General features: G+C 46.8%; 1 protein-coding gene across 1 annotated transcript in view; it reads right to left on the bottom strand.

Moving 5' to 3' along the window:
• Positions 1 to 27073, bottom strand: part of CCDC63 (coiled-coil domain containing 63) — a 58994-nt gene that overhangs the window by 21389 nt on the left and 10532 nt on the right. The window contains 5 exon segments of the mRNA XM_025401830.1: positions 2216 to 2436; positions 5322 to 5503; positions 6973 to 7154; positions 12385 to 12504; positions 25871 to 26060. Coding sequence (XP_025257615.1) covers positions 2216 to 2436; positions 5322 to 5503; positions 6973 to 7154; positions 12385 to 12504; positions 25871 to 26060 — 895 coding nt within the window.

The following is a 27073-nucleotide window of genomic DNA, read 5'->3' as shown; positions in this document are numbered from 1 at the left end:
GTAAAAACTCTCCTCAATTTACCCATTTTATTTTTGGGTTTTGGTGGTTTTTTGGGGTGGGTTTTTTGTTTTTGTTTTTGTTTTTTGAGATGGAGTCTCGCTCTATCGCCCAGGCTGGAGTGCAGTGGCGCCATCTCAGCTCATTGCCACCTCTGCCTCCTAGGTTCAAAGGATTCTCCTGCCTCAACCTCCTGAGTAGTGGGATTGCAGGTGCCCGCCACCACGCCCAGCTCATTTTTTGTATTTTTAGTAAAGACAGGATTTCACTATGTTGCCTAGGCTGGTCTTGAACTTCTGACCTCAGGTGATCCACCTGCCTCAGCCTCCCAAAGTGCTGGGATTACAGGTGTGAGCCACCATGCCTGACCAATTTACCCATGTTGGCTGTGCTGTTTCCTGTGACAACCCTAGCTGATAAAGTCACCTTCACTCCATTTTTTGCAGCCACATGGACTGTTATCTATAATCGTTTTCTGTAAACCAAGCCATTCTGTTTATTATGTTTATTATTCTTTGTTTACTGTTATTACTTACTACCCTAATATCCATTAAATCACAAGTTTGCTCTGGAAGCTCTATTATTCCTTTAAAAATTAATTCATCACTAGTAAATGAAAATATTTTTACCTATATTCTAGCTGCAATCTATTTGCACATGGCCAGCGTGCATACCCCACATGTGGGAAACAGTGATATATTGCAAAGGAAAGCAGCTCCCCTCATCACGTAAGCAGAGGACAGGGCCCTCAGAAGGAGGAGTAATGAATTCCCAGAGGAGGCAACATTTGTGCAGGGTCAGGACTAATGCGCAGGATTTCATCAGAAGAGAAAAGGAGGGGAGAGAGATGGAACAGCACGGGGAAGACACTGGCGGAGGGAAATGCATGGGACAGCTGGGGCTGGCAGCAGCAGAGGGTGTCTTGGAGGTCACAACAGGACCTGTGTCTGCAAAGGCAGGTAGGAGCCAAATTTTGAAGGGGCTGGAATGTCACACTAAGGGGCTTAGACTCTATTCCATGCAGATAGTTCCAAAGGATGTTTATTTATCTACTGGCATGTAAATAGCCCAGGACGCCAGTGACATTTGGGAAATTATGGGTTCAACAAAGGTAGGCAGGTTTCTTTACTGCAGGACTTGTCAGGGCCTTTACTATGCTCATGTGCATCAAGTCTCACCAAGATAAGAATGAGTTATCTCTCCTCGAAACTGTTAATTCACAAGGGTCAGGTAAGGGGCCAAATAAGAAATACTTTCAGCTTTGCAGGTCCCTCTTGCATATTTCTCTCTCTCTCTTTTTTTTCTCTTCTTACAATCCTTTAAAAATGTAAAAATCATTCTTGGCTCATGGGCTGCACAGAAACAGCCATGGACTGTAGTTTGCTGAACGCTGGTTAATAAAACACGCCATGGATTATAAAGTCACTATTGGGTTGGGGGACATGAAAACATTAAATGTAGGTATCCATTGTTACAGGCCAGGCACGGTGGCTCACATCTATAATGCCAGCACTTTGGGAGGCTGAGGCAGGCAGATCGCCTGAGGCCAGGAGTTTGAGACCAGCCTGGCCAACATGATGAAACCCCGTCTCTACTAAAAATACAAAAAAAAAAGAGGGCATTGTGGTGGGCGCCTGTAGTCTAGCTACTCCGGAGGCTCAGGCGGGAGAATCTCTTGAACCCGGGAGGTGGAGGTTGCAGTGAACCAAGATCATGCCACTGCACTCCAGCCTGGATGACAGAGCAAGACTCCATCTCAAAAACAAAAATACAAATAAAAAGTAAGGGGACAGTGGGAGCAATGGTTCACATTTGTAATCTCAGTACTTTGGGAGTCCAAGGTGGGAGGCTCGCTTGAGGTCAGGAGTTCGAGACCAGCCTGGGCAATATGGCAAAATCCCAACTCTACAAAAAATGCAAAAATTAGCCAGGCATGGTGGTGCACACCTGTAGTCCAGACGACTCAGGAGGCTGAGATGCAAGGATCATTTGAGCCCGGGAGGTCGAAGCTGCAGTGAGCCAACATCGCACCACTGCACTCCAGCCTGGATAACAGAGTAAGACCCTGTCTCAAAAATAAAATGTAGGGGGAATAGAGGGGTGTTGACCAAACTGCTTTCTATAGTGCCTCTCACAGAGCCTTCCTGGGAGACTGCTCTGGAAAGGCTGCTGTGGACACAGGGGCCCCAGGGCCTAGGAAAGCAGAGCCACCCTGACCTGGATTCGTTGGGTCCTCTTGTGCATCATCTCCATGTCGTTGTTGAGCTCCGTGACATATGTGAACCGAGCAAAATTCTTCTCCTCCTTGGCCAGAAAATCTTCAATGAGCTGGTTTAGGTTCCCACTCTCAGCCAGCTTCAGCAGCCGGAGGTGGGCCACCTCGTAGCTCTCAAAACTCTCTCCCTTGCTCTTCTTGACATGCTTCTTCGCCTTGAGAGCTAGGAAAGGAAAAATCAGCCACTGTGACACTCAAAAGGAAGCGCCTCAGATCCATGCCAGGCAGACAGTAGCGTGATCAATATTATCATTATGGTCAGCCATGGTGACTCACGCCTGTAATCCCAACACTTTGGGAGGCCAAGGCAGGCGGATTACCTGAGGTGGGGAGTTCGAGACCAGCCTGGCCCACATGGTGAAACCCCGTCTCTACTAAAAATACAAAAATTAGCCAGGTGTGGTAGCACGTGCCTGCAATCCCAGCTACATGGGAGGTTAAGCCAGGAGAATTGCTTGAACGCGGGAGGCAGAGGTTGCAGTGAGCCGAGTTTGCGTCACTGTACTCCAGCCTGGGTGACGGAGCAAGACTCCATCTCAAATAAATAAATCAATAAAAATAAATATATATATATACACACACATATACATATATGTGTGTATGTGTATATATATTTATATATACGTAGTAGTAGTAGTAATAGTAGTAGTAGTAGTAATAGTAGTAGCAGTAGGAGGAGGAGGAGGAGGAGGAGTAGGAGTAGTACTAGTAGTAGTATGCCTTAGGGATGAGGTTAGATGTTTCCAGGAGATAGAGCAGAAGCTTCACCCATCATTCATTTCACAAATATCTCATGAAGCATTTACTATGAACCACACACACTGTGCTAGGCACTGCTGATACAAAATCCCTGCCCTGGCCGGGCATGGTAGCTCACACCTGTAATCCCAGCACTTTGGGAGGCCAAGGTGGGAAGATCACTTGAGTCCAGGAGTTTAAGACCAGCGTGGACAACATAGCAAGACCGCACCTTGACAAAAAAATTTTTTAAATTAGGCCGGGTGCAGTGGTTCATGCCTGTAATCCCAGCACTTTAGCAGGCCAAGACAGGCGGATCACAAGGTCAAGAGATCAAGACCATCCTGGCCAACATGGTGAAACCCCGTCTCTACTAAAAATACAAAAATTAGCTGGGTGTGGTGGCGTGTGCCTGTAGTCCCAGCTACTCAGGAGGCTGAGGCAGGAGAATCACTTGAACCCAGGAGGTGGAGGTTGCAGTGAGCCGAGATTGCGCCACTGCACTCCAGCTTGGCAGCAGAGCAAGACTCCATCTAAAAAAAGAAAAAACATTTAAAAAATTAGCCAAGTGTCGTGGTGAGTGCCTGTGGTCCTAGCTACTCGGGAGGCCAAGGTGGGAGGATGGCTTGGACCTAAGAGGTCAAGGCTAAAGTGAGCTATGACTGTCACAGCACTGCACTCCAGCCTGGGAGAAAGAACAAGACCCTGTAAAAAAAAAAAAAAAAAAAAGGATCTTTTAGGCACACCTGACCATGTGACCTTTTACAGGTAGTGGCTCCCCACTGTTTTGGTGAGGCTCAGGCGATCCTCCCATCTCAGCCTCCCCAGTAGCTGAGGCCACAGCAAGTGTCACCATGCCCAGCAGTTTATCCCAAACAGCTGCTTTTCCTCTGGGGGTCTAGAATGTTGGTATGTGCTAGGCAGAGGATGTCTACACGACCGGCCCCCAGTAAGAATTTGGGGCACAGAATCTCTAGTATACCCCACTATGAGACAACCTTTTTTTTTTTTCCAAGAGACAGGGTCTCACTCTGTCACCCAGGCTGGAGTGGTGCAATCATAGCTTGCTGCAGCCTCAAACTCCTGGGCTTAGGATCTGCTTTTTTCTACCCCTCAGCACCTTGTCACCATCAGACCTCCTGAGATCAAGCCATCCTCCAACCTCAGCCTCCCGAGTAGCTGGGACTACAGGCACGTACCACTATGCCCAACTAATTTTTTGAATTTATTATAGAGATGGGGTCTTGCTCTGTTGCCCAGGCTAGTCTCAAACTCCTGGCCTCAACTCCTGATCCTCCCGCCTTGGCCTTCCAAAGTACTGGGATTATAGGCATGAGCCACCATGTCCAGCCCAGTAGATAACTCTTGACATGTGTGGTCACAGTTAGATCCTGGAAGAACCACGTGTGCTCAGTGTGATTCTACTGGGAAGCTTGCGCCCAGTTTCCTCCAGACACCAGACCACACACCTTATCCCCGTGTTGACCTTGCTTGGCACCTTTTCACTGTAATGCATCACAGCTGTGCAGGTGCCTCTGTGCTGAGTCCTGCGAGATATTCTAGTGAATCATCAAACCTAGAGATGAACTTGGGGACCCCGACAATAAGTCTCCCTCTAAACAATAGAAAGAGAGCCCCAAATGAAGACACACGCCGTAAATTAGGGTTCGCAGATAAAATAGAGGGTTCCCAGTTGAATTTGAATTTCAGACAAATATATTTTTAAGATAAATATGTCCCAATTATAGATAAACAAAAAGTTTTATCAGAAGTATGTCGCAAATGCTGCATGAGACATAGTTATCCTTAAATATTTATTTATTGTTTATTTTATATTTAAAGTTAACTAGGCTTTTTTGTTTTGTTTTGTTTTTTTGTTTTTTGAGGCAGGGTCTGAGAGTCTTATTCTGTTGCCCAGGCTGGAGTGCGATGGCATGATCTTGGCTCACTGCAACCTCTGCCTCCCGGGTTCAAGTGGTTCTCCTGCCTCAGCCTCCCAAGTAGCTGGGATTATAGGTACTCACCACCATGTCCAGCTAATTTTTTTGTATTTTTAGTAGAGATAGGGTTTCACCATGTTGGTCAGGCTGTTCTCAAACTCCTGACCTCAAATGATCATTCTGCCTTGGCCTCCCAAAGTGCTGGAATTATAGGTGTGAGCCACAGTGCCCGACCTTAACTAGGCATCTTATATCTTTATTTGCTAAATTTGGCAACCACAAGGAGACTTGGGCACCTTCACTTAAATAGAGAGAGAGAAAGAAGGCAAGAAAGAGAGCGAGAGAGCAAGTTTGCTCCTGTAGAGTGTACCTTCCTCCCTTTTGGCCTGCTCCTCGAATTCATTGCGGTCATTCAGCTTGACAAGCAGGAAGGACTTGAGCCTGCTCTCGTGGGCATAGAGACGCTCCAGCTCTCGGATCTCCAGGTTGTACTGAGAGATGTCCTTCTTCTGGCGGTCCTTCATGGCAGCCATTCGAGCCATGGCCTCCACCCTGGGCAAAAGGTACAGAGCCTGAGCATCTGAGGCTCCTCCTCTCTGCTTCCCTTTCCCTGCCAGTCCAGAAGGCCTTCCTGCCTAGACAATGACTATCACTTTTATTAATCATAATGGTTTCTGGTTGTGTAAAAACAACCCTCCTTACCTGAACAACAAGAGCTGTAAGCTCTAGATCACTCCCAGAAATGATTTTCCTATCATTATCATCATCATTGCCTTCAGCATCACCATCATCATCACCACCATCACCATTACCACTATCACCATCACTACTATCATCACCATTATCACCATCACTACCATCACCATCATCACTGTCACCATCATCACCACCACCATCACCATTATCACCACTATCATCACCACCATCACCATCACCACCCCACCACCACTATAACCATCATCACCCTCATCATCCATCCACCATCACCATTATCACCACTATCATCACCACCATCACCATCACCCCACCACCACTATAACCATCATCGCCCTCATCACCACCATCACCATTATCATCATCATCATCACCACCATCATCACCACCACCACCACCATCATCACCACCATCATCACCACCACCATCATCATCACCACCATCACCATCACCACCACCATCACCATCATCATCACCACCACCACCACCATCATCACCACCACCATCATCATCATCATCACCACCACCACCATCATCACCATCATTACCATCATTACCATCACCATTATCACCATCATCACCATGATTACCATCACCATCATCATTATCTTCCTAATCACCACTATCATCCCCATCATCATTGCCATCACCATCATCGCCACCACCATCACCACAGTCATTATCATTACCGTCACCATTATCACCATCATTATCGTCACCACCACCATTACCACTTATCAATTACTGTGTCCCAGGCACTACCTTACATTTATATATAATTTAATCCTCTTCACCGTCTAAAGAACTCCTACAACAATATAGTAGTGATGAAACCAGGATTTAAACCCAGATCTGTCTGACTCTAAAGCCTATGCCCTTTACAGCCAAACTATATGCCTTTTGCTCCTATGAGTGTGAGGCCAGCAGAGACCCAGATTGAGAAAGATCCCCTTGGACTAGAGGCAGGGGCACTTGGAGATGGCACAGCACAGAGGTCTGAATCGCAACTTCACCACAATCCCACTTACCTAGATCTCAGGTAGGCATTTTAGCATCTCTAAGCCTCCATGTCCTAGTCTGTAAAATGGGGATAATAACTCCTAGGGCAGTTGTGAGAGTTAAAACAATACCCACCAGAGTACCTAGCATCATGCCTGGCACACAGTCAGTGTTCAGAATTATTACTACTATGATTTAAGATTCCCCAGCACATAAGGACCAGGGGCAGTGGTGGCCCAGAGTAGAAAGCTAGATGCTCAGCAAGGGGCTAAGAGACCTCACTGCCCCTGGACCTATCACCAGCCCACCTCTGCTCATAGGCCTGAGAAGATTGCTCAATGGCCAAGTTCATGGTTTTCTTCTGCATCAACAGGCACCGCTGGAGCTGCTGGTAGACATTGTCATAAGCAGCCTTCTCAAATCGTAGGTCTTCAATCTCCTTCCGGAGCTTGGCATTAGTGGTCAGCATCTTGTCAAAGTGAACAGTGACCTGTTGAAAAGGCCATGCTTCAAAACAGGTCTCATTTCTGGGGTGTAAGACAAGGTTCCAGAAGGTACCTGGAGGACTGTCAGGTCTTTGCCCATCTCACTCCCAAGGGCCATGGTTGGAGCACTAGGCAAGAGGTTCAACTGGTTGGAGTCAGTTGAGTGGCCCACCAACTGGCTAAGGGCCCTTTAGTGGATCCTTTTTACTGTATCTCAAATTCCTCAACTACTTTTAGACCTAACTTCCAGTTTTAGGCAATTAACAGAGGAGAGGGGAACAAGCTAAATGACACCATAGGAAATAATAAGCCAAACTGAGAAGGTATTAATAGAACTTTCTACAGGACAATTGACTTGGACTCCTCAACAAATTGATAGCATGAAAAAAAAAATGGGGTGGGGCTGTTTTCATACAGGGTTTCTCAAACTCAGCACCACTGGCACTTTGGGCTGGATGACTCTTTGCAACAGGGGGCTGTCCTGTGCTTTGTGGGATATTAAATACCCCCTACATTCAGGTGGCACCCTCACCTCCAACCCTGTTATGACAACCAACAGTGTCTCCCTTAGGAGACAACGTCCCTTTGGAGGCAAAATCACCCCCAATTACTGAGCCTTAAAAAAGGAGACTCTGCCATTTGCCACAACATGGATGAAACTGGAGGACATTATGCTAAGTGAAATAAGCCAGACACAGAAAGAAAAATATTGCATGATCTCATTTATATGTGGACTCTAAACAAAAAAAAAAAAGTCAAGGCTGGGTGCAGTGGCTCACGCCTGTAATCCCAGCACTTTGGGAGGCTGAGGCAGGTGGCTCACCTGAGGTCAGGAGTTTGAGACCAGTCTGGCCAACATGGTGAAATCCCATCTCTACTAAAAATACAAAAATTAGACAGGCGTGGTGGTGGGCACCTGTAGTCCCAGCTACTTGGGAGGCTGAGGCAGGAGAATCGCTTGAACCTGGGAGGTAGAGGTTGTAGTGAGCCGAGATCACACCACTGCACTCTAGCTTGGGTGACAGCATGAGACTGAGTCTTAAAAAAAAAAAAAAAAAAAAAAGGCTGGGCGTGGTGGCTCATGCCTGTAATCCCAGCACGTTAGGAGGCCGAGGTGGGCGGATTACGAGGTCAGGAGATCGAGACCATCCTGGCTAACACAGTGAAACCCCGTCTCTACTAAAGAACACAAAAAATTAACTGGGCATAGTGGCAAGCGCCTATAGTCCCAGCTACTCGGGAGGCTGAGGCAGGAGAATGGCGTGAACCCAGGAGGCAGACGTTGCAGTGAGCCGAGATTGCGCCACTGCACTCCAGCCTGGGCGACAGAGCAAGACTCCGTCTCAAAAAACAAAACAAAACAAAACAAAAAAGAGGCAAATATACAGAGATAGAGAATAAAAAAGTGGTTACCAGGGGCAGGTGGGGTGAAGGGGAAAGGGAGCAGGGAGACGGAGGTCAGAGGATAGCAAGTAGCAGATATGGAGGAGGAGCAAGTCTAGAGCCCTAAGGTACAACATGAGGACTCCAGGGACTCTGACTGTACCGTATTTGGGGTGGGTGCAGTGGTTCATGCCTGTAATCGCAACACTTTGGGAGACCAAGATGGGTGGATCACCTGAAGTCAGGCATTTGAGACCAACATGGTGAAACCCTGTCTCTACTAAAAATACAAAAAATTAGCTGGGCGTGGAGGTGGGCACCTGTAATCCCAGCTACTCAGGAGGCCGAGGCAGGAGAATCGCTTGAACCTCGGAGGCAAAGGTTTGGTGAGCCAAGATTGTGCCACTGCACTCCACCCTGGGGGACACAGCCAGATTCTGTCTCAAAAAAAAAAAAAATTGTACTGTATTTGGGATTCCTGCTAATGCGCAGATTTTAGAGGTTCTTGTCACAAAACCAAAAATGGGTAACTATGTGAGATAACAGATATATGAATTTGCTTCACTATAGTAACCACTTTAATATCTATATGTATCCAATTATATATTATATACCTTAAATATACGCAGTAGAATTTAGTTTTTATTTTTATGAAATAGGGTCTTGCTCTGTCAACCAGCTGGAATGAAGTAGTGCAATCACAGGCTCAAGCAATCCTCCCAGCTCAGCCTCCCGAGCAGCTAGAACTACAGGTGCAAACCACCATGCTGGGCTATTTTTTTGTATTTTTAGTAGAGACAGGGTTTCACCAAGTTGCCCAGGCTGGTCTCGAACTCCTGGGCTCAAATGATCCTCCCATCTCAGCCTCCCAAAGTGCTTGGATTATAGGTGTGAGCCACCACACCCAGTCTATCTTTTTTTAAATAAAATAATTTTTAAAGTTTTTTTAAAAGACCATGTGAAGTGCTCCCATAAGCATTGAGAAGAAACAACTCCAAAAAAATATTCCTAACAGCAAAGGGATTTAATTTCTTTGGAGGTTTTCAAAGTATGTTCTAAGAAACATTTGGTTTCTGTAGGGCCAACACCGGGGTAAAGCAAGTGAGGCAACCAGGGCATGAAATTTAAGGAGGCACTCTCTCTCAGGTGCCAGCCCTGTGATTCCTCAAGCCTGAGCAGGAGAACCTCCTAAAATGTTGCATCCTGAGCTCTTTGCTTGCTTCTGCTAGTCTCAGCTCCGGGTGTTCCTGAGTGTCTCCACAGCCACCACACAAGGTAGGGGAGTCCCTAGGAGCAGAGCATTCTGATTCTATCTTTGCATCCTCCACTTCCTCTTGGGAAGTTATCAGTTATCAGTTATTTGCTCTTTACTGTGAATTTTGCTCCAGGACTGTAGGCATACTATCTATCCTCTGACTGTGGGGGAGAAAGACCTGACCTAGGGGGAGGACAGTTATCAGTTATCAGTTATTGGCTCTTCACTGTGAATTTTGCTCCAGGACTGTAGGCATACTATCTATCCTCTGACTGTGGGGGGGAAGACCTGACCTAGGGGGAGGACTCTCAGGCCCCACTGAGTAGGTGGAGGATATTTAGGACCATGGGGGTACTCTGAGACCCCGAAATCACCTTTAGAGATGGCTGCCTAACCTTTTTCTTTTTTTCTTTCTTTTCTTTTTTTTTTTTTTTTTTTCTGAGACACGTTCTCACTCTCTCATCCAGATCCAGACTGGAGTGCAGTGGCACCATCTCGACTCACTGCAACTCCGCCTCCTAGATTCAAGAAATTCACCTGCCTCAGCCTCCCAAGTAGCTGGGATTACAGGCATGCATCATCATGCCCAGCTAATTTTTATTTTTTATTTTTATTTTTGTATTTTTAGTAGAGGCAGCGTTTCACCGTGGTGGCCAGGCTGGTCTCAAACTCCTGACCTCAAGTGATCCACCCACCCTGGCTTCCCAAATTGCTGGGATTACAGGCATGAGTTACCACACCAGGCCAGCTGCCTAACCTATTAAAAGGCACAATCACATCTGGTTAGGGATGAAGGGAAGAGGGGACTAGTTTGAGATGCAAAAAACAGACCTCTCAGAAATATAAAAAGGAGCATTACTACAGATCTTATGGAAAAACTACAAGGGATATACTAGGAACAACTATATACCAACAGATTAGGATAATTTAGATGAAATAGACAAATTCCTAGAAAGACACAAACTACTGAAATTGATTTGAGAAGAATAGAACATCTGAATAGACTTAGAACAAAAAAGCAGACCTCTGAGGCTGCAGTGAGCCATGATCATGCCACTGCACTCCAGCCTGAGTGACAGAGTGAGACTCTGTCTCAGAAAAAAAAAAAAAAAAAAAATTGTACCTATAGACAAGTCATCATTAAATCATGCATGCATTTAGTAACTCATTCAATCAACAGACATTTGCTGAGGCATGAAACACCATGCCAGGCATTACATCTATGATTCTTAACCAATGGGATCTTCAGTCTTTCTGGGTTTGCTGATAACGGTACAGATGCCTGAACCTACGCCCTGGAGGTTCTGATTTGGTGAATCCAGAGGGGATCCAAGAATCTGTATTTTTAACACATATCCTGGGAATCCTGAGGCACAGCTGCAAATCACTGGTCATGGATATTAAAAAGACACTGCCCTGTCCTTCAGCAGCAACTTGGGGAGGTATACAGAGATCAGATCCAGTTAGCTCCCACCATGCCTGGTCAAAGCCTGGGGGTCAAAGTCCAGGGGAAGCTAGGAGCTTTGTTTAGTGAGGGAATGACAGGCTTTCTTCCAAATCCATTCACTTTCTCTCTCTAGTAGCTCACGTGGGAGCTACAGTTTCACAAACCAGACTGGAATGTGTTGTTTGTCCCTGTCCGTCATTCCTTCTCCACTCTTTTTGCTTTTCCAGGGGAACCACCTCTCCTCTAATCCACATATTTTGGATAGGGCTGCCCTTCCCTGACTTGGGGTGCCAGTGGGTGGATCTGGGAGAGAGGGGCCCCAGGGTAGCCATGTGACTCAGGCCCATGTATTTCATTCTTCTGACCACCGTGATTGGTTCAGAAATGGGCACATGACCCAAGTTGGCCCAGTGGGAACTCTCCCCAGAATATGTGATTAAACTCTTAGGAAAAAGATGTTTCATTTCTACTAGCATTTGTTCACACTGGAGGCTACCCAAAAACGAAATCCACTCAGAGGAGAGATGGACAGAGAATATGTCTTAAAGACATGTATGGAGCACCTAGATCCAGCTATGCCTGAAGGCCCCACTTCCTCTTCTGGATCTTTCAATTCTATGACAAACACGTTCCCCTTTTTGCTTAAGCCAGATTGCAATTTAGGGAACCCTGCTTAATACAAAAGTCACTATAGGTTGAGGGTGATCAGTGTCACCTTTCCCATTATCAAGTTATGCATATCTATGCCGACTAATTCTTAGAGACAACACCAACAACAAAAAGGCACTGGATATGACAGAGGCATGAGCAGCTTGTCACGGAGGAGGAAGGTCTAACTAATGCTGCTTTGGTAATGGGTAATATTTGAGCTGCTTCTTGAAAACAAACAGGAAGTTTGGGGCAGAGAACTAAGAGTAGGCATCCCACATAGGTTGGGGGATTCGGGTAAGGATTTGAGGGGATAACCACATTTGCTAAGGTGGACGGTAAATCCTAAAGGCTTCCTGGCATGTGTGTCCATTAGTTCACCTGCTGCTGAGTCAACCAGGGAAATGGGTATGTTCTGCTAATGACTGGGCAGACATCATTCTTTGCTCTGAGCAAAGTCGGGCAGAGCTGTTTGCAGAGCTGCAGAGAACACCTTACATACGAGATTCAAACGGGTTTCCAAAATGTGAATCTGTTTCTGCAGTTTCCGGGGGTTATTGGCCTCCTGTATTTTTGTGAAAATCTGTTTTTGGTTTGCGATTTTTTTTTCCATCTAAAAAATCTAAAAAAAAAAAAAAAAAAAGAGAGAGAGAGAAAGAGAGAGAGAAATTCCAGCTGTGTTAGCATCTGTATGGGTACCAGTTCTACAGTTCACTAACTGAAGTGTGCTCAGACAAAAACTGCAATGTTCTTTCTTTTCCTATAAATGGAATTTTAACTTATCTCTTGGATGCCTCCTCAATTAGACTGAATCTTAGCCAGTCTGGGGTACAATGAAGCAATCTGGAGATCTGCTGTCACCTGTGCATGTAAATATCACTCACCTGTGACATTTACATACATTGACATACATTCTGCCTACCCAAAGCCATGGTTTCCAGCAGAAATGACGTTGTCCTCCTCCGAGGGGCTTTCTGTAACCTTGGAGAAGTGATTTTTTGGCTCTTGCAATGATGAAGGCACTAGTGGCATGTAATGGGTGGGTCACGAGAGGTCACATACCCTGCAGCATGTGAGATAGCACCAGGCATCCAAGATTTATCCTCCATCCTTGTGACTTCCCAGTGCCCCTCTGGATATTACGTAGATGAGAGACCTCCTTATATTTTTATTTTCTTTTGAGACTTTCTTTTCTTTTTTTGAGACAGGGCCTCACTCTGTCGCCCAGGCTGGAGTGCAGTGGCACAATCTCGGCTCACCACAACCTCCGCCTTCCAGGTTCAAGCGATTCTCCTACCTCAGTCTCTCGAGTAACTGGGACTAAAGGCATGCACCACCATGCCTGTCTAATTTTTTCTGTATTTTTAGTACAGACGGGGTTTTGCCATGTTGGCCAGCCTGGTTTTGAACTCCTGGCCTCAAGTGATCCACTTGCCTCAACATCCCAAAGTGCTGGGGTTACAGGCATGAGCCACTATGCCTGGCTCCTTTTCCACATCTGGTCAAAAAAGATAGTTTGATTCTAGGTACAGAAAATTTGGCCAGCATTTTGGGAGGCCAAGGTGGGAGTATCACTTGAGCCCAGGAATTTGAGACCAGCCTGGACAACAAAGTGAGACCCCCATCTCTACAAAAAAAATCTAAAAATAGTCAGGCATGGTGGCACGCACCTACAGTCTCAGCTACTTGAGAGGCTGAGACAGGAGGATCACTTGAGCCTGGGAGGTCAAAGCTGCAGTGAGCCATGATTGTGTCACTGCACTCCAGCCTGAACGGAGCAAGACCCTATCTTAAAAAACAACAACAACAACAACAAAAAAAAACAACTATCGTTTCTATGTACACACACAGAATTTTCCATTCAATTCTAATAGACACTGAATTATCCAAGACTGTAGTCACTGTATCAATTAAGAGAAGATTATTCTTTGATTTGTTTGTAACTCTACTAAGAGTTGGTCACCATTCTGAAAATCACATCACCAGCACAGCCTGAATCATGTTCTTCAAGTTGTGGATACAGTCGGCCTGCATCTGTCTGTAGTGTGTATAATGTTTGGCGATTCTGCCTATCAGTGCAGTTTTTAGGCCAGGGGTCTGCAAACTCCAGCCCGTGGCCAAATCTGGCCCACTACCTGTTTTTGTCAATAAAGTTTTATTGAAACCCAGCCATGCCCCTTCATTTATGTATTGTCTATGGCTGCCCTCGAGCTACAAAGGCAGAGCTAAGGACTTGTAACAGAGACCATGTGGCCCACAAGGCCAAAATATTCACTATCTGGTTCCCTGCAGAAACAGTTTGCTGACCCTGTTCTAGGTAAGTCAGATGAGGACATTCACATATTAAAATAAACATCATTTTAGTACAAATAATTTTTATTTCTTCTTTATATTATAATTAAGGCATCATATTGATTTTAAAGCATAAGTAAAGGGAAAATATTCTATCATTTATGGATTTCATTTCAGGATTGTAAAGGGATAATTATTTGCTGTTGAAAAGGGTGTTGGCAGACATAATGTTGAATGAAAAAAGCCAGTTATAAAGTGCATATCCTGGAAGAGGTGATTTACATGCAATTCTATATGCAGACAGAACAAAGTTATGATGCCAGAGATCAGGATGAGGTTCCTCAGGGGTGGTTTGCGAAAGAGACCAAGGAAGTCTTCTGGATGCTGCAATAATCTACCTCTTGAACTTGGTGATGATTACCTGAGTATATACTTAAGTATCAGTTCATTGAGCTGTATCCTTAAGACATGTGCATCTCACCATGTGTAATTAACAACTCAGCGGAAGAAGGAAGGGAAGAAGAAAGAAAGGAAAAGAAATGGGTGTTAGAGGCCGGGCGTGGTGGCTCACGCCTGTAACCCCAGCACTTTGGGAGACTGAGATGAGTGGATCACTTGAGGCCAACATGGTGAAACCCTATCTCTCTCTCTTTTTTTTTTTTTTGAGATGGAGTCTTTGCTTTGTCACAATCTTGGCTCACTGAAACCTCCGTCTCCTGGGTTCATGCAATTCCCCTGCCTCAGCCTCCCAAGTAGCTGGGATTACAGGCATGTGCCACCACACCTGGCTAATTTTTGTATTTTTAGTAGAGACAGAGTTTTACCATATTGGTCAGGCTGGTCATGAACTCCTGACCTCAAGTGATCCACCCACCTCAGCCTCTCAAAGTGCTGGGATTACAGGTGTAAGCCACCACACCCGGCCTGAAACCCTGTCTCTTCTAAAAATTACAAAAATTAGCCAGGTGTGGTGGCATGTGCCTGTAATCCCAGCTACTTGGGAGGCTGAGGCACAAGAATCACTTGAACCTGGGAGATGGAAGTTGCAGTGAGCTGAGATCACAGCACTGCACTGTCTTGCTCTGGTGACAGAGCACGGCTCTGTTAAAAAAAAAAAAAAAAAGGAAGGAAGGAAGGAAGGGAGGAGGGAAAGAGGGAGGGAGGGAAGGAAAGGAAGGAAGGAAAGGAAAGGAAAGAGAGAGAAAGGGAGAAATGGGTGTTATGGGTTTTGGGAGTGATAGGTTTAAGAACCACTGTCCTAAAGGGATCCACAAACGGGCTGTGTATTTGGGAGGTCCTTTCCTGCTTGTAAGTTTGGCATTCACAGATTCAAAGTCTCGGGGTGGAAACTGAGGCAAAGCTACTGGGCTTAGAGAGGTCGAGGTCCTTGGTGACCCCAGAGAAAGCAGTTTCAGTGGAGGTGACTTCTTCCCATCACCACAGATGGAGGTGGAAATAACACCTGCCCAAGAAAGGGAAGCAGGGAATGTAGACGAGTCTTTCTAGAAATTTCTAGAAAGGGGGAAGCTGGCAATAATTTGGGATTGCAGGTGGGTTGTGTTTTAAGTTTCATTTGTGCTCAGTTTTCAGGTTATTTTGAGATAAAAGAGGCAAGGGAGGGATACCTTGACAAAACAGAAGGCGAAGATGAGAGCAGGGCTGTCATTGATGGAGCGAGGTCTTTCCCTAATAATGGGGGATGCGACTGAGGGAGGCCTAACACAGGAGGGGTCTGGCCTTATAGAAAGGCAATGGGACACCTCTCCCTCTGAGGCAATGCAGATGGAGCAGAGGATGGAGGGCTGCATCCTCTTGGGGTGCAGGGAAAGGCATGGCTGCCACAGTCTTTTAAAGCAGATGAAACAACACTGAGGCCACCTACATCCAGAGGACTTTTTGCTAAGTAAAATGTAAATAACCTAAATGCAAAGTGGTGTCCTGGATTAGATCCTGAGACAGTAAAAGGACATAAATGGAAAACACCAGTGAAATCCCAATAAAGGGCCGGGTGTGGTGCCTCATGCCTGTAATCCCAACACATTGAGAGGCTGAGGCGAGTGGATCAGCTGAGGTCAGGAGTTTGAGACCAGCCTGGCCAACATGGTGAAACCCCGTCTCTACTAGGAATACAAAAATCAGCCAAGCATGGTGGTGGGCACCTGTAATTCCAGCTACTCAGGAAACTGAGGCAGGAGAACTGCTTGAACCTGAGAGGTGGAGGTTGCAGTGAAGTGAGATCATGCCATTGCACTCCAGCCTGGGAGACAAGAGCAAAACTCCGTCTTAAATAAAGAAACTCCAAGCGGCCAGGCACAGTGGCTCACGCCTGTAATCCCAGCACTTTGGGAGGCCGAGACGGGTAGATCATGAGATCAGGAGATTGAGACCATCCTGGCTAACACGGTGAAACCCCGTCTCTACCAAAAATACAAAAATTAGCCGGATGTGGTGGCATGTGCCTGTAATCCCTGCTACTTTGGAGGCTGAGGCAGGAGAATCGCTTGAGCCCAGGAATCGGAGGTTGCAGTGAGCCAAGATCACCACTGCACTCCAGCCTGGCAACAGAGCGAGACCTGTCTCAAAAAAAAAAAGAAAGAAAGAAAGAAAAGAAAAGAAACTCCAATAAAAACTGGAGTTCAGTTAATAGTAACATATCAACATTCATTGCTTAGTTTTGACAAATGTCCCATGGTAATGTACAATGTTTACATTAGGGGGAGCCGGGTGAAGGGTATGTGAGAACTATATTATCTTTGTAACCATTCTGTAAATTTTAAAGTATGCCAAAATAAAAAAACTTATTAAAAATAATTGATAAATATCCTTTTGTCCAAGCCTCCTTGGTTGGGTATTATGTTACTTGCAGTCAAAAGTATTCCTGACACACCATCCACTTTACTCATTAGGATGACTGAGTCTGACTTCAAATAAGTGAAATCTACCCTGCCATGGCTGGCAGGAAAAAATGTTAGTGTCTCTCTATACCCTCGTAATGCCAGCCCAGTTCTCCAGACCCAAACGCTCCGCAGCCAGTCTCAGAAACTTCACTCCATAGTTTCTCATATGAGGTATTCAGAAACACTGCTAGCAGTGTGCATAACCAGCCCGTGATGCAGCCTTAGCCTACACCCAGGCAAATATCTTCATTATCAATATTTAACCCCATCTAGAAGCAGATGGCTAATGCTAAGTCCCAGAAGGCCTTAGAGAAGTTTCAGATATTTAACCCCACCTCAATATTCAACCCCATCTAGAAGCAGATGGCTAATGCTAAGTCCCAGAAGGCCTTAGAGAAGTTTCAGAACTAGTATCTAAAGAAGAGTGCCCTTCAAGACTGGTAAGTACCAGATCCTAAGCACAACAGAGGCACATTCTCTTCTTGGAGGCTGAGCTGAGACTAAGCTCTGAGATATCTTTTTGGAACCCTGGTAGATAAAGGCAACAGGGAATGAAAGGGACAATGACATTCGAAGCCACTTGGTTTGTTCCTGTTTGTGTCAAGATGGTGGCTTGATGAGGATAATCTAAAGCTCAGTTCCTGTTCTGAAAGTGAGGAGTTCTAGATGAGGAAGGCTTAAGTGCTCAGTGTTGTGAAATACAAAGTTTGCTAGCCTCCAGCTGGGAATCAGGGGCCCTGTGCAAAGCCTGGGCTGGTGAATTCTGCTAGCAGTTGCATCTGGGATTCCATGTTAGCATCCCTGAGCTTTAATTCCCTTTGGTTATCCCCAAGTCTTCAGAAAGTCTACACAGCACAGTCTCAGCTATCATCATGGGAAGCTGAGAGAAAAATTTACACTAGTGGGCTGAAAAATGTGGGCAGGAGGATGGCATACAAAAGTGGGCCAGCTAATAGACATGACAGGATGACAGAGATGATAGCAAACTAGAATGTGTGCACCCTATATTAAGGGGCACCAGCTTGTTATCCGTTAAGAAAAAATGTAAGTTACGGAAAGCCCAACTAAAGAGTGGCTTAAGCAAATTACGGTTTATCTTTTTCTCATAGCAAGTTGCTGCTGCTCGTAATCCCAGTACTTTGGGAGGCCGAGGGAGGTGGATCACCTGAGGTCGGAAGTTCAAGATGAGCCTGGCCAACACAGTGAAACACCATCTCTACTAAAAATACAAAAATTAGCTGGGCATGGTGGTGCACATCTGTAATCCCAGCTACTTGGGAGGCTGAGGCACGAGAATTGCTTGAACCTGGGAGGTGGACGCTGCAGTAGGCTAAGGATGCACCACTGTACTCCAGCCTGGGTGACAGAGGGAGACTCTGTCTCACAAAAAAAAAAAAAAAGAAAAAAAGTTGCTGAGCTAAGTTCCATAGCTCAAGTAAGAAGGACAAGATCTCTGTAATTCACCTGACTGTTCCCTTATTGTTAAAAGATGCCTGCCATTGCACCGACCTTCACAGTCATATTCCAGGGAGGAAAGTAGAAAATGCAATACAGATGAAGAGGTAGGTCATCTTTCTGGAAAGCAAGATTTTCCCAGAAACCCCAACAGACTTCCTCTTAAAACTCATTGTCCACCCTTAGCTGCAAGGGAAGATGGGAAGAGCATTTTAGTTGGGCACAAGACCAGCTTGAACAAGGTCAGAAATCTGTTAGAGAAGAAAAAGTAGACAATAGGGGAACAGTTGTCAGTGTCACCCACAACGCTATTTAGTTAATGGTTGTTCTATAAAAATTCAGGCCTGATGTCACCAGATCTTTCAGTTTCTAAAAAGAGAAGCCGGAAATCTTATTTCTTTATGAAATCTCTCTGTTTTTTCTTTTTCTTTTTTCTTTGTCTCTTTTTTTTTTTTTTTTTTTTTTTGGTATATGCTGAACATCTGTCAATTATTAACATGTTGTCAACTAATTAAATCTTAAACAATAAATGGGCCAAAGCCTTCATGTAACCAGACTTAATCCATCCTGAGATCTACCAGTTTGAGATCCTTGGTCTACATCCACATTTAGAGTCATGGAACCACAGTGCCCTGATGAAAAATGGATTTTAGGCAGCAAGAAGTGCCCAGTGGAAGACAGAAGAGTGACCCAGAGCCAGACAGCTGGCAGAGGTGACACCCAGGACTGTGGTAGACACAGTGGATGGTGGCCCCCTACATCTGTTCCTCCCATATCCAAGGCCACCGTGAGAATTCTACCCCCTCTGCCTGTGATGTATTGATTCCAGAGTGAGCGGGACTAAACCAGCTGGGGCCTCTGCACTGGGAAGGGATGTCTGCTAAGGAAGCTTCTAGAAGAAGTCTTCTCATTCCTAAAACAGAGTTATTGGAGGAGAGGGTACATCTCCTGAAGGTAGTGTCAGTCTGGGTGTGGTGCCTGAAATTGCTGTTCCCATCTTGCCCCAGCCAAAGGATAATACCCAACATAGCTGACAGCAAAATTGAGCTGCTAAACCAACCAACCCTGAAGCTTGCCTTACCTTTGCACTTCCTGCCATATGAGACAAAACATTTCCTTATTACCAGTCATCTACCAGGGAAGGTGGTCTCTACCCCAGCTCCAGGGGATAGAGCATCACTGGCCTAAGCCAAGTGGAAAACATTTTATTTTCCTTTTTTTTTTTTTTTGAGATGGAGTCTCACTCTATTGCCCAGGCTGGAGTGAAGTGGCATGATTTTGGCTCATTGCAACCTCTGCCTCCTGGGTTCAAGTGATTCTCCTGCCTCAGCCTCCCAAGTAGCTGGGATCACAGGCATGTGCCACCATATGCCCAGCTAATTTTTGTGTTTTTAGCAGACACGGGGTTTTTACCACGTTGGCCAGGCTGGTCTGTTCGGAACTCCTGACCTCAGGTGATCCTCCCGCCTCAGCCTCCCAAAGTGCTGGGATTATGGGCATGAGTCACGGCTCCCACTCTCTCTTTTTTTTTTTTTTTTAAGACAGGGTCTTGCTATGTTGCCCAGGCTGGTCTCAAACTCCTGGGCTCAAAGATCGTCCTGCTTCAGCCTCCCCAGTAACTGGGACCACAGGCGCAACTGTGTAGGACTCAGAAAACTTTTCTTAAAGGGCCAGATGGTAAATATTTTAAGCTCCAAGGACTAAGAGGTTATAACCAGGTACTAATACAATCATTTAAAATGTCAAAACCATTCTTTGCTGGAAGACTATAAACAGATAGGCTGGATTTGGCCCTCGGCCTGTAATTTGCTACCCCTGGTCTACTCAAAGCCAGTTCTGGAAATTCTACTTCCCTTTGTCAGTGACTGACATTGAAATGGGCATATATGCCAGCCATGGCTGATGAGGGAAAATCTGCCAGAGGGATTTTGTGAAATACTCTCTCCCATCTCATCTTCATGTCTTTGAGTGTGGTTCTGTGAGGATGAATGTGGCTATGGCAGAAGCTGATGCCAGCTATGCTTTGTCAGCCACCTTGTGACCATGAGGAGCAGACCAGTAAAGAGGATCAGAGAGAAAAAGACAAACCATCATTGCAGAGATGCTAAACCATCCCTGGAAGCCGGACATAGTGGCTCACGCCTGTAATCCCTGCACTTTGGGAGGCTGAGGTGGGCAGATCACTTGAGGTCAGGAGTTCAATACCAGCACGGCTAACACAGTGAAACCCCATCTCTACTAAAAATACAAAAATTAGCCAGGCATGATGGCACGTGTCTGTAATCCCAACTACTAGGGAGGCTGAGGCAGGAGAACTGCTTGAACGCGAGAGGCAGAGGTTGCAATGGGTCGAGATCGCACCACTGCACTCCAACCTGGGCAACAGAGCAAGACTGTCTCCAAAAAAAAAAAAAAAAAAAAAATCCCTGGGATAGCCTGTTTCCAGTCAGACATTTTGTTATGTGATAACAGCAAACCTCTACCCTCTCAATTACTTCCACTTGAGAATTCTGTCACTTGCAGCCCAACCTTTCCTCACTGGTACATCATGCAAGTGGCAGCTCAGGAGATCAGGTGTCAAGGGAACTGCTGGGTCTCACACAAACTGGTGAGGCACATGAATGCTGTTTACGATGGATACTAGCCGTGGTTTGGACTTCAGCTGGAACATACACGCACGCGCACACGCACGCGCACACGCACACGCACGCGCGTCACTCAAAGCAAGACTAAAGGGCTTCACCTGCTCTGACACACACAGTGGGGTCAGGCCCCCTGCTCTGCTTTGGTGTTCCTTCTGTTCCGTGCACAGGCAGCGCCCCCAGTGCAAACCCTCACTAACTCACCAATGAAATAAAACAAAACAGTTCGGCATGGTGGCTCATGCCTGTAATCCCAACACTTTGGGAGGCCAAGGCAGGTGGATCACCTGAGGTCAGGGATTTGAGACCAGCCTGGCCAACATGATGAAACCCCATCTCTACTAAAAATACAAAAATTAACCAGGCATGGTGGCGGGTGCCTGTAATCTCAGCTACTCGGGAGGCTGAGGTGGGAGGATTGCTTGAACCCGAGAGGTGGAGGTTGCAGAGAGCCAAAATCACACCCCAGTACTTCAGCCTGGGTGACAGAGTGAGACGGTCTCAAAAAAAAAAAAAAAAAAAGAAAAGAAAAGAAAAGAAACAAAACAACCAATTTGTTTTCATATCTGCAACGGTGGCATCTCCAGACTGCACCATCACCTGCTCTGAAGGCAGGCAGGCCCCCACTAGAGTTGGGCCTGCAGTCCTCCAGCTCCAGCTCCCCATCAAGGGAAGCTGTGGCATCAGCATTTCCTGGTGGCTCTCATGATTACATTCAGAGTTGGATTTCCTTTGGAGTCTTTATGTCAGATGCTGCTTTTGTGATGCTGGGAGTCATTCAGCCTCTGCCCAAGGGAAGACATTCTCCAAGGCTGTGGCTGGTGCAGAATTATATTCCCTAAGCAAGATGCTGTCTTCCCATCAGCTTATTAACTATTTTGCGAGGAAGGCCAGGTAGGGCCTGGGGAGTCCCCACCTCCAGTGACCTCCTGTGAGGATGAGGCTTTGCCCATCGAGGGTGGGCATAGGAGGAAGGGATTCTGGGAACTTCCACCCTGGAATGAAATTGGGCAAAGACGGTTTGCACTGGGCAGTGAGCCCCAGAAACTTCTGAGGACCCCACACTGTGTTGCCTTTTCCTAATGCTTCTGAAGACCCATGGCACCAGCTCTTCTTCAATTTTTCTCTTTATTCCCTTTATTGCCTCCTTGGTCATCTTTCAGTCATTTATTCATTCACCAGTGTTTATTAAACACCTGCTCTGGTGTCAGACAGCAGGGGTGGGTGATGACAATAATCAGGACAGAGGGTCTCTGCCCTCCGAGAACTTACATTCTAGGACTGGAAACAAGCCACAAAGGGGGCGCCAAGCCCTAGGGGATGGGAGACACAAGGTACTTCAGGCACACACAGTAGGAGGAGCATCTAGTGGGGAAAGATGAAGGGATGACGTCCCACAGAAATAGCATTTGAGGCCGGGCACAGTGGCTCACACCTGTAATGCCAACACTTGGGAGGCAGAGGAGGGCAGATTACTTGAGGTCAGGAGTTCAAGACCAGCCTGGCCAACACAGTGAAACCCCATCTCTACTAAAAGTACAAAAAAAAAAAAAAAAATTAGCCAGGCATCTATAGTCCCAACTACCCTGGAGGCTGAGGCAGGAGAATCGCTTGAACCCAGGAGGTGGAGGTTGCAGTGAGCCAAGATCACACCACTGCATTCCAGCCTCGGTGACAGAGTGAGACTCTGTTTAAATAAATAAATAAATAAATAAATAAATAGCATTTGAGCTGAGACCTAAGTGATAAATAGGAGGTCTCCAAGCAAAGAGGACAGGGAAAGGCACTCCAGGCAAAGGGAACAGCACATGCAAGGGCCTGGAAGTGAGGGACAGCACCGTGGGCTCAAAGGACACGAAGAGGGCCTCTGTGGGTAGAACACAGAGCAGGTGGGGGCAGGGGGGAGGTGAGAGAGGCAGGCAGAGCTGATGCAGCCCCACTGGGGAGTAGGGCCTTTATGGAAAGAACAACAGGAACTTTCTGAAGGGTCTGAAGCAGACAAAAGACGTGAAGAGATTTCCAGATTCATTCAGTAGTGGTCTGGTTTGGCTCGGTGTCCCTCCCCAATCTCATGCTGAATCGTAATCCTCAGTGTTGGAGGAGGCGCCTGGGGGAGACAATGGGATGGTGGGGGGCGGTTTCTAATGAATGGTTTGGCACCATCCCCCTTGGTACTGTCTTGTCATAGTGAAATCTCATGAGATCTGATTGTTTAAGAGTGTGGCACCTCCCCATCTCTCTCTTCCTCCTGCTGCTGCCATGTGACTTGCCTGCTCCCCCTTTGCCTTCTGCCATGAGTTATAAGTTTCCTGAGGCCTACCCAGAAGCAGAAGCTGCTATGCTTCCTGTATAGCCTGCAGAACTGTGAGCCAATTAAACCTCTTTTCTTTATATTTTTAGTAGAGACGGGATTTCTCCATGTTGGTCAGGTTGGTCTCAAACTCCCAACCTCAGGTAATCTGCCCACCTCGGCCTCCCAAAGTGCTGGGATTATAGGCGTGAGCCACCACGCCCGGCCCCAAACCTCTTTTCTTTATAAATTTCCTGTCTTGGCTGCATGCAGTGGCTCACGCCTGGCATCCCAGCACTTTGGGAGGTCGAGGTGGGTGGATCACCTGAGGTCAGTAGTTTGAGATCAGCCTGGGCAACATGGTGAAACCCCGTCTGTATTAAAAATACAAAATTAGCTGGGCGTGGGGGTGCATGCCTATAATCCCAGCTACTCAGGAGGCTGAGGCAGGAGAATTGCTTGAGCCTGGGAGGCAGAGGCTGCAGTGAACCAAGATCGCACCACTGCACTCCAGCCTGGGCCACAGGAGTAAAAACCCTGTCTCAAAATAAATAAATAAATAAATAAATAAATAAATATTTAAAAATAAATAAATTACCTGTCTCAGCCACTTCTTTATAGCAATTAATTAATGCTATAATAGAAATAGTAAATGTTTACTGAGGATCTACTGTGTGCGGGACACTGGGACAGGCACAGGGTTGGGGGCAGGGGTGACACGGTAGGGAACAAAGCAGATGTGGTCCTCGCCCTTGTGGAGCTGTCAGGCTGCTTAGGGAGCCATTAAACAACACCAGATTAAGGCCTCATGACAATGGCGAGAAGAGCTATGAAGAGGATACTGTGGAGTCCATGGGATCCCCTGCTTGCCCCCCAGACCCACTGCTCTGTGCCCTAATGGGCTGACCTGGCTGCATCCCTGAGGGGCTCCCTTGCACTGAGGATCAGAGGGTTGGAAGAAAGAGGAGCCATTTCCCCTGGCTTGCCCCAGGCTCTCCAAGTTCCAGACCACTGCCCCCTTCCCCGCTGTTGCGAACCCTAGTGTTTCAACGTCCCTACTCATGCCCACATCCTTTTAAATGGTTCCTGAGTTAAACTGTTCTCAAAATACCCTGCTGGGGGTGCTCTGTGTTCCCGCCAGAACCTGACTGACACAGAGAGGTATAAACTGGAGACGGGGCACAGAAAAGGCCTCCCTGAGAAAGTCACATTTAAGTTGAGACCTGAAAGACAAGGGGGAGTAGAGGAAGGGGTGGGAGTGGGGGAGCACAGGCAAAGGCCCTGAGGTGGGCCAAGGGGTAGGCAGGGGCTGGATCACGCAGGGCCTTTCAAGCCATGGTAAGGGGCATGAGCATTAATGCTGTCCTGCAAATACCTCCAGCTCTTTGTCTTCCAGATAATGAGAGGGTGGCACTTCCCAGACCCCTTTGTGGACGGGTAGGGTCCCGTACGTGACTATTTTCTCTTGCTTTTTATTTTCTTTCTCTCTTTCTCTTTTTTTTTTTTTTTGTTACCATAATTAGAAAACATGACTATTTTGAGCCCCTGGGTCATGAGCAAAAGTGACGTGTTTTAGCCAGGTACAGTGGCTCACGCCTGTAATCCCGGCACTTTGGGAGGCTGAGGCAGGCAGATCATTTGATGTCAGGAGTTTGAGACCAGCCTGGCCAACATGGTGAAATCCTGTCTCTACTAAAAATACAAAAATTAGCCAGCATGGTGGTACATGCCTGTAATACCAGCTACTCAGGTGGCTGAGGCATGAGAATCGCTTGAACCCGGGAAGCAGAGGTTGCAGTGAGCCAAGATTGCACCACTGCATTCCAACCTGGGCAACAGAGCAAGACTCTGTTTCAAAAAAAAAAAGAAGTAGTGACATGTTTCACTTCCATACTGAAACATTCAATTGCCAGCATGAAACCCTCTAGAACTCTTTCTTTCCCATAACACCTGGCAATGTTCAAGATGGTGGCTATTCCTTCAGCCTAGTCCCAGTGTGAGAAGATATAAGGGCTCTTACCCAACCCACAACAGTTATGTAGCATCAACAAGTAAGAATCCTTAAACTTAAGTTTTAAACCACTGAGCATGCGTGAGAGGGTGGCATTATTCCTGCAGCATAACCAAGCCTCTTCTAATCGATAGGGTGCAGCTGTGGGGGTTTATCCTAGGTGCAGCGGGTGGCGCTGGGGAGCACGGCAGAGGGATGGATTGGTATGGCTGAGCCTGGATACTGGAGCCCAGAGGTCTCAAGGGTAGCGAGACGATAGCAGCAGTCACATTTAGCGGGCTGTCCAGAGGAGATACTGCGATACTGGGGTGTGAGGTCTGGCCTAAGCCATCATGAATATGCACCCCAACTCCTCCCCTTTGCTCTATGTTCTGGTTAACCCTTTAAGAGAAAGACCACACCTTCTCATCCAGTTCAGCCAACAGCACTTTCAGGGATTTAATCAAGGCCTCGTAGTCCTCCTTGGTTTGCAGCAGGAGACACAGCTCCATGTAGTTCTTCTCACTCCGATTCATGTTCCTCGAGGATTTCATGAGACTCAACAGCAGGGTGATCTCATCCTGCTCTGCCTTCAGGCTCTGGATCTCCTTGCTGTTGGAAAAGCAGCCCGTGATTAACCCCGAACCCCTGAGTTTACCTTGATGGAGCACTCCAGGCACATCAGTCCTGCAAGGAGACTGGGAGAGAGGAACTTCCCACCTAAGCAAGCAGGCAAAAGGGACGTGTCCAGGGTCTCAGATCCAGGTCTGGAAGACTCATCACCTGAGACCCGGTTCACCATGATTTCCTGCTGCCTTGCCTTCTCTGAAGTGGGTATTTTTCCTAGGGAACGATTTGCAGCTGTGCCTGTCAAACGCCATTACCCAGACATGGAGGAAGCCCCCAGGTTTTCTTTTGCCAGCAACTCCCTGGCACCTGTCTGATTCTGCAGCCCATCTTTCCAGACTTCACCGCCAATTAGCTCCAGTAATGAGGAGCAAACCATCAGGCAGGATTATTTCTTTCTTTGTTTATTTAGAGACAGAGTCTCGCTCTGTTGCCCAGGCTGGAGTGCAGTGGCAGGATCTCAGTTCACTGCAACCTCCGCCTTCCAGGTTCAAGCGATTCTCCTGCCTCAGCCTCCCGAGCAGCTGGGACTATAGCTGTGCACCACCATGCCCGGTTAATTTTTGTATCTTTAGCAGATACAGGGTTTCGCTATGTTGGCCAGGCTGGTCTTGAACTATTAGCCTCATGTGATCCACCTGCCTCGGCCTCCCAAAGTGCTGAGATTCCAGGCACGACCCACCGCGCCTGGCCAGGCAGGATTTTTCAAGTTTGCATCAACACAGGGATGCATAGTAGCCTCTAAGCTCCAGCAGTTTCTCTCCTTGGGGTGCTAATGATGAAATGAGCTGATCCGAGTCTCCTCCTTTCCCTGTCTACTGGGATGTGGGAAAACTGGGATTTGGAAAAGAGCAAAGGGAGCTTGAAAGACTGCACAACAATGGAACAAGGGGAAATGGCACAGGAGCTGAGTTTCTGGCAGTCTGGAGACTGACACCCACTGCCCAATGTGGTTTGTGGATCAGTAGCTTGAATGTCCTTTCGAAGCCTGGAGAAAT

The sequence above is a fragment of the Theropithecus gelada genome, chromosome 11, assembly GCF_003255815.1.
Source record: "Theropithecus gelada isolate Dixy chromosome 11, Tgel_1.0, whole genome shotgun sequence".
Taxonomy (NCBI): domain Eukaryota; kingdom Metazoa; phylum Chordata; class Mammalia; order Primates; family Cercopithecidae; genus Theropithecus; species Theropithecus gelada.
Note: the sequence above shows the minus strand (reverse complement) of the source record. Positions and strands in the feature narration are given on the sequence as shown.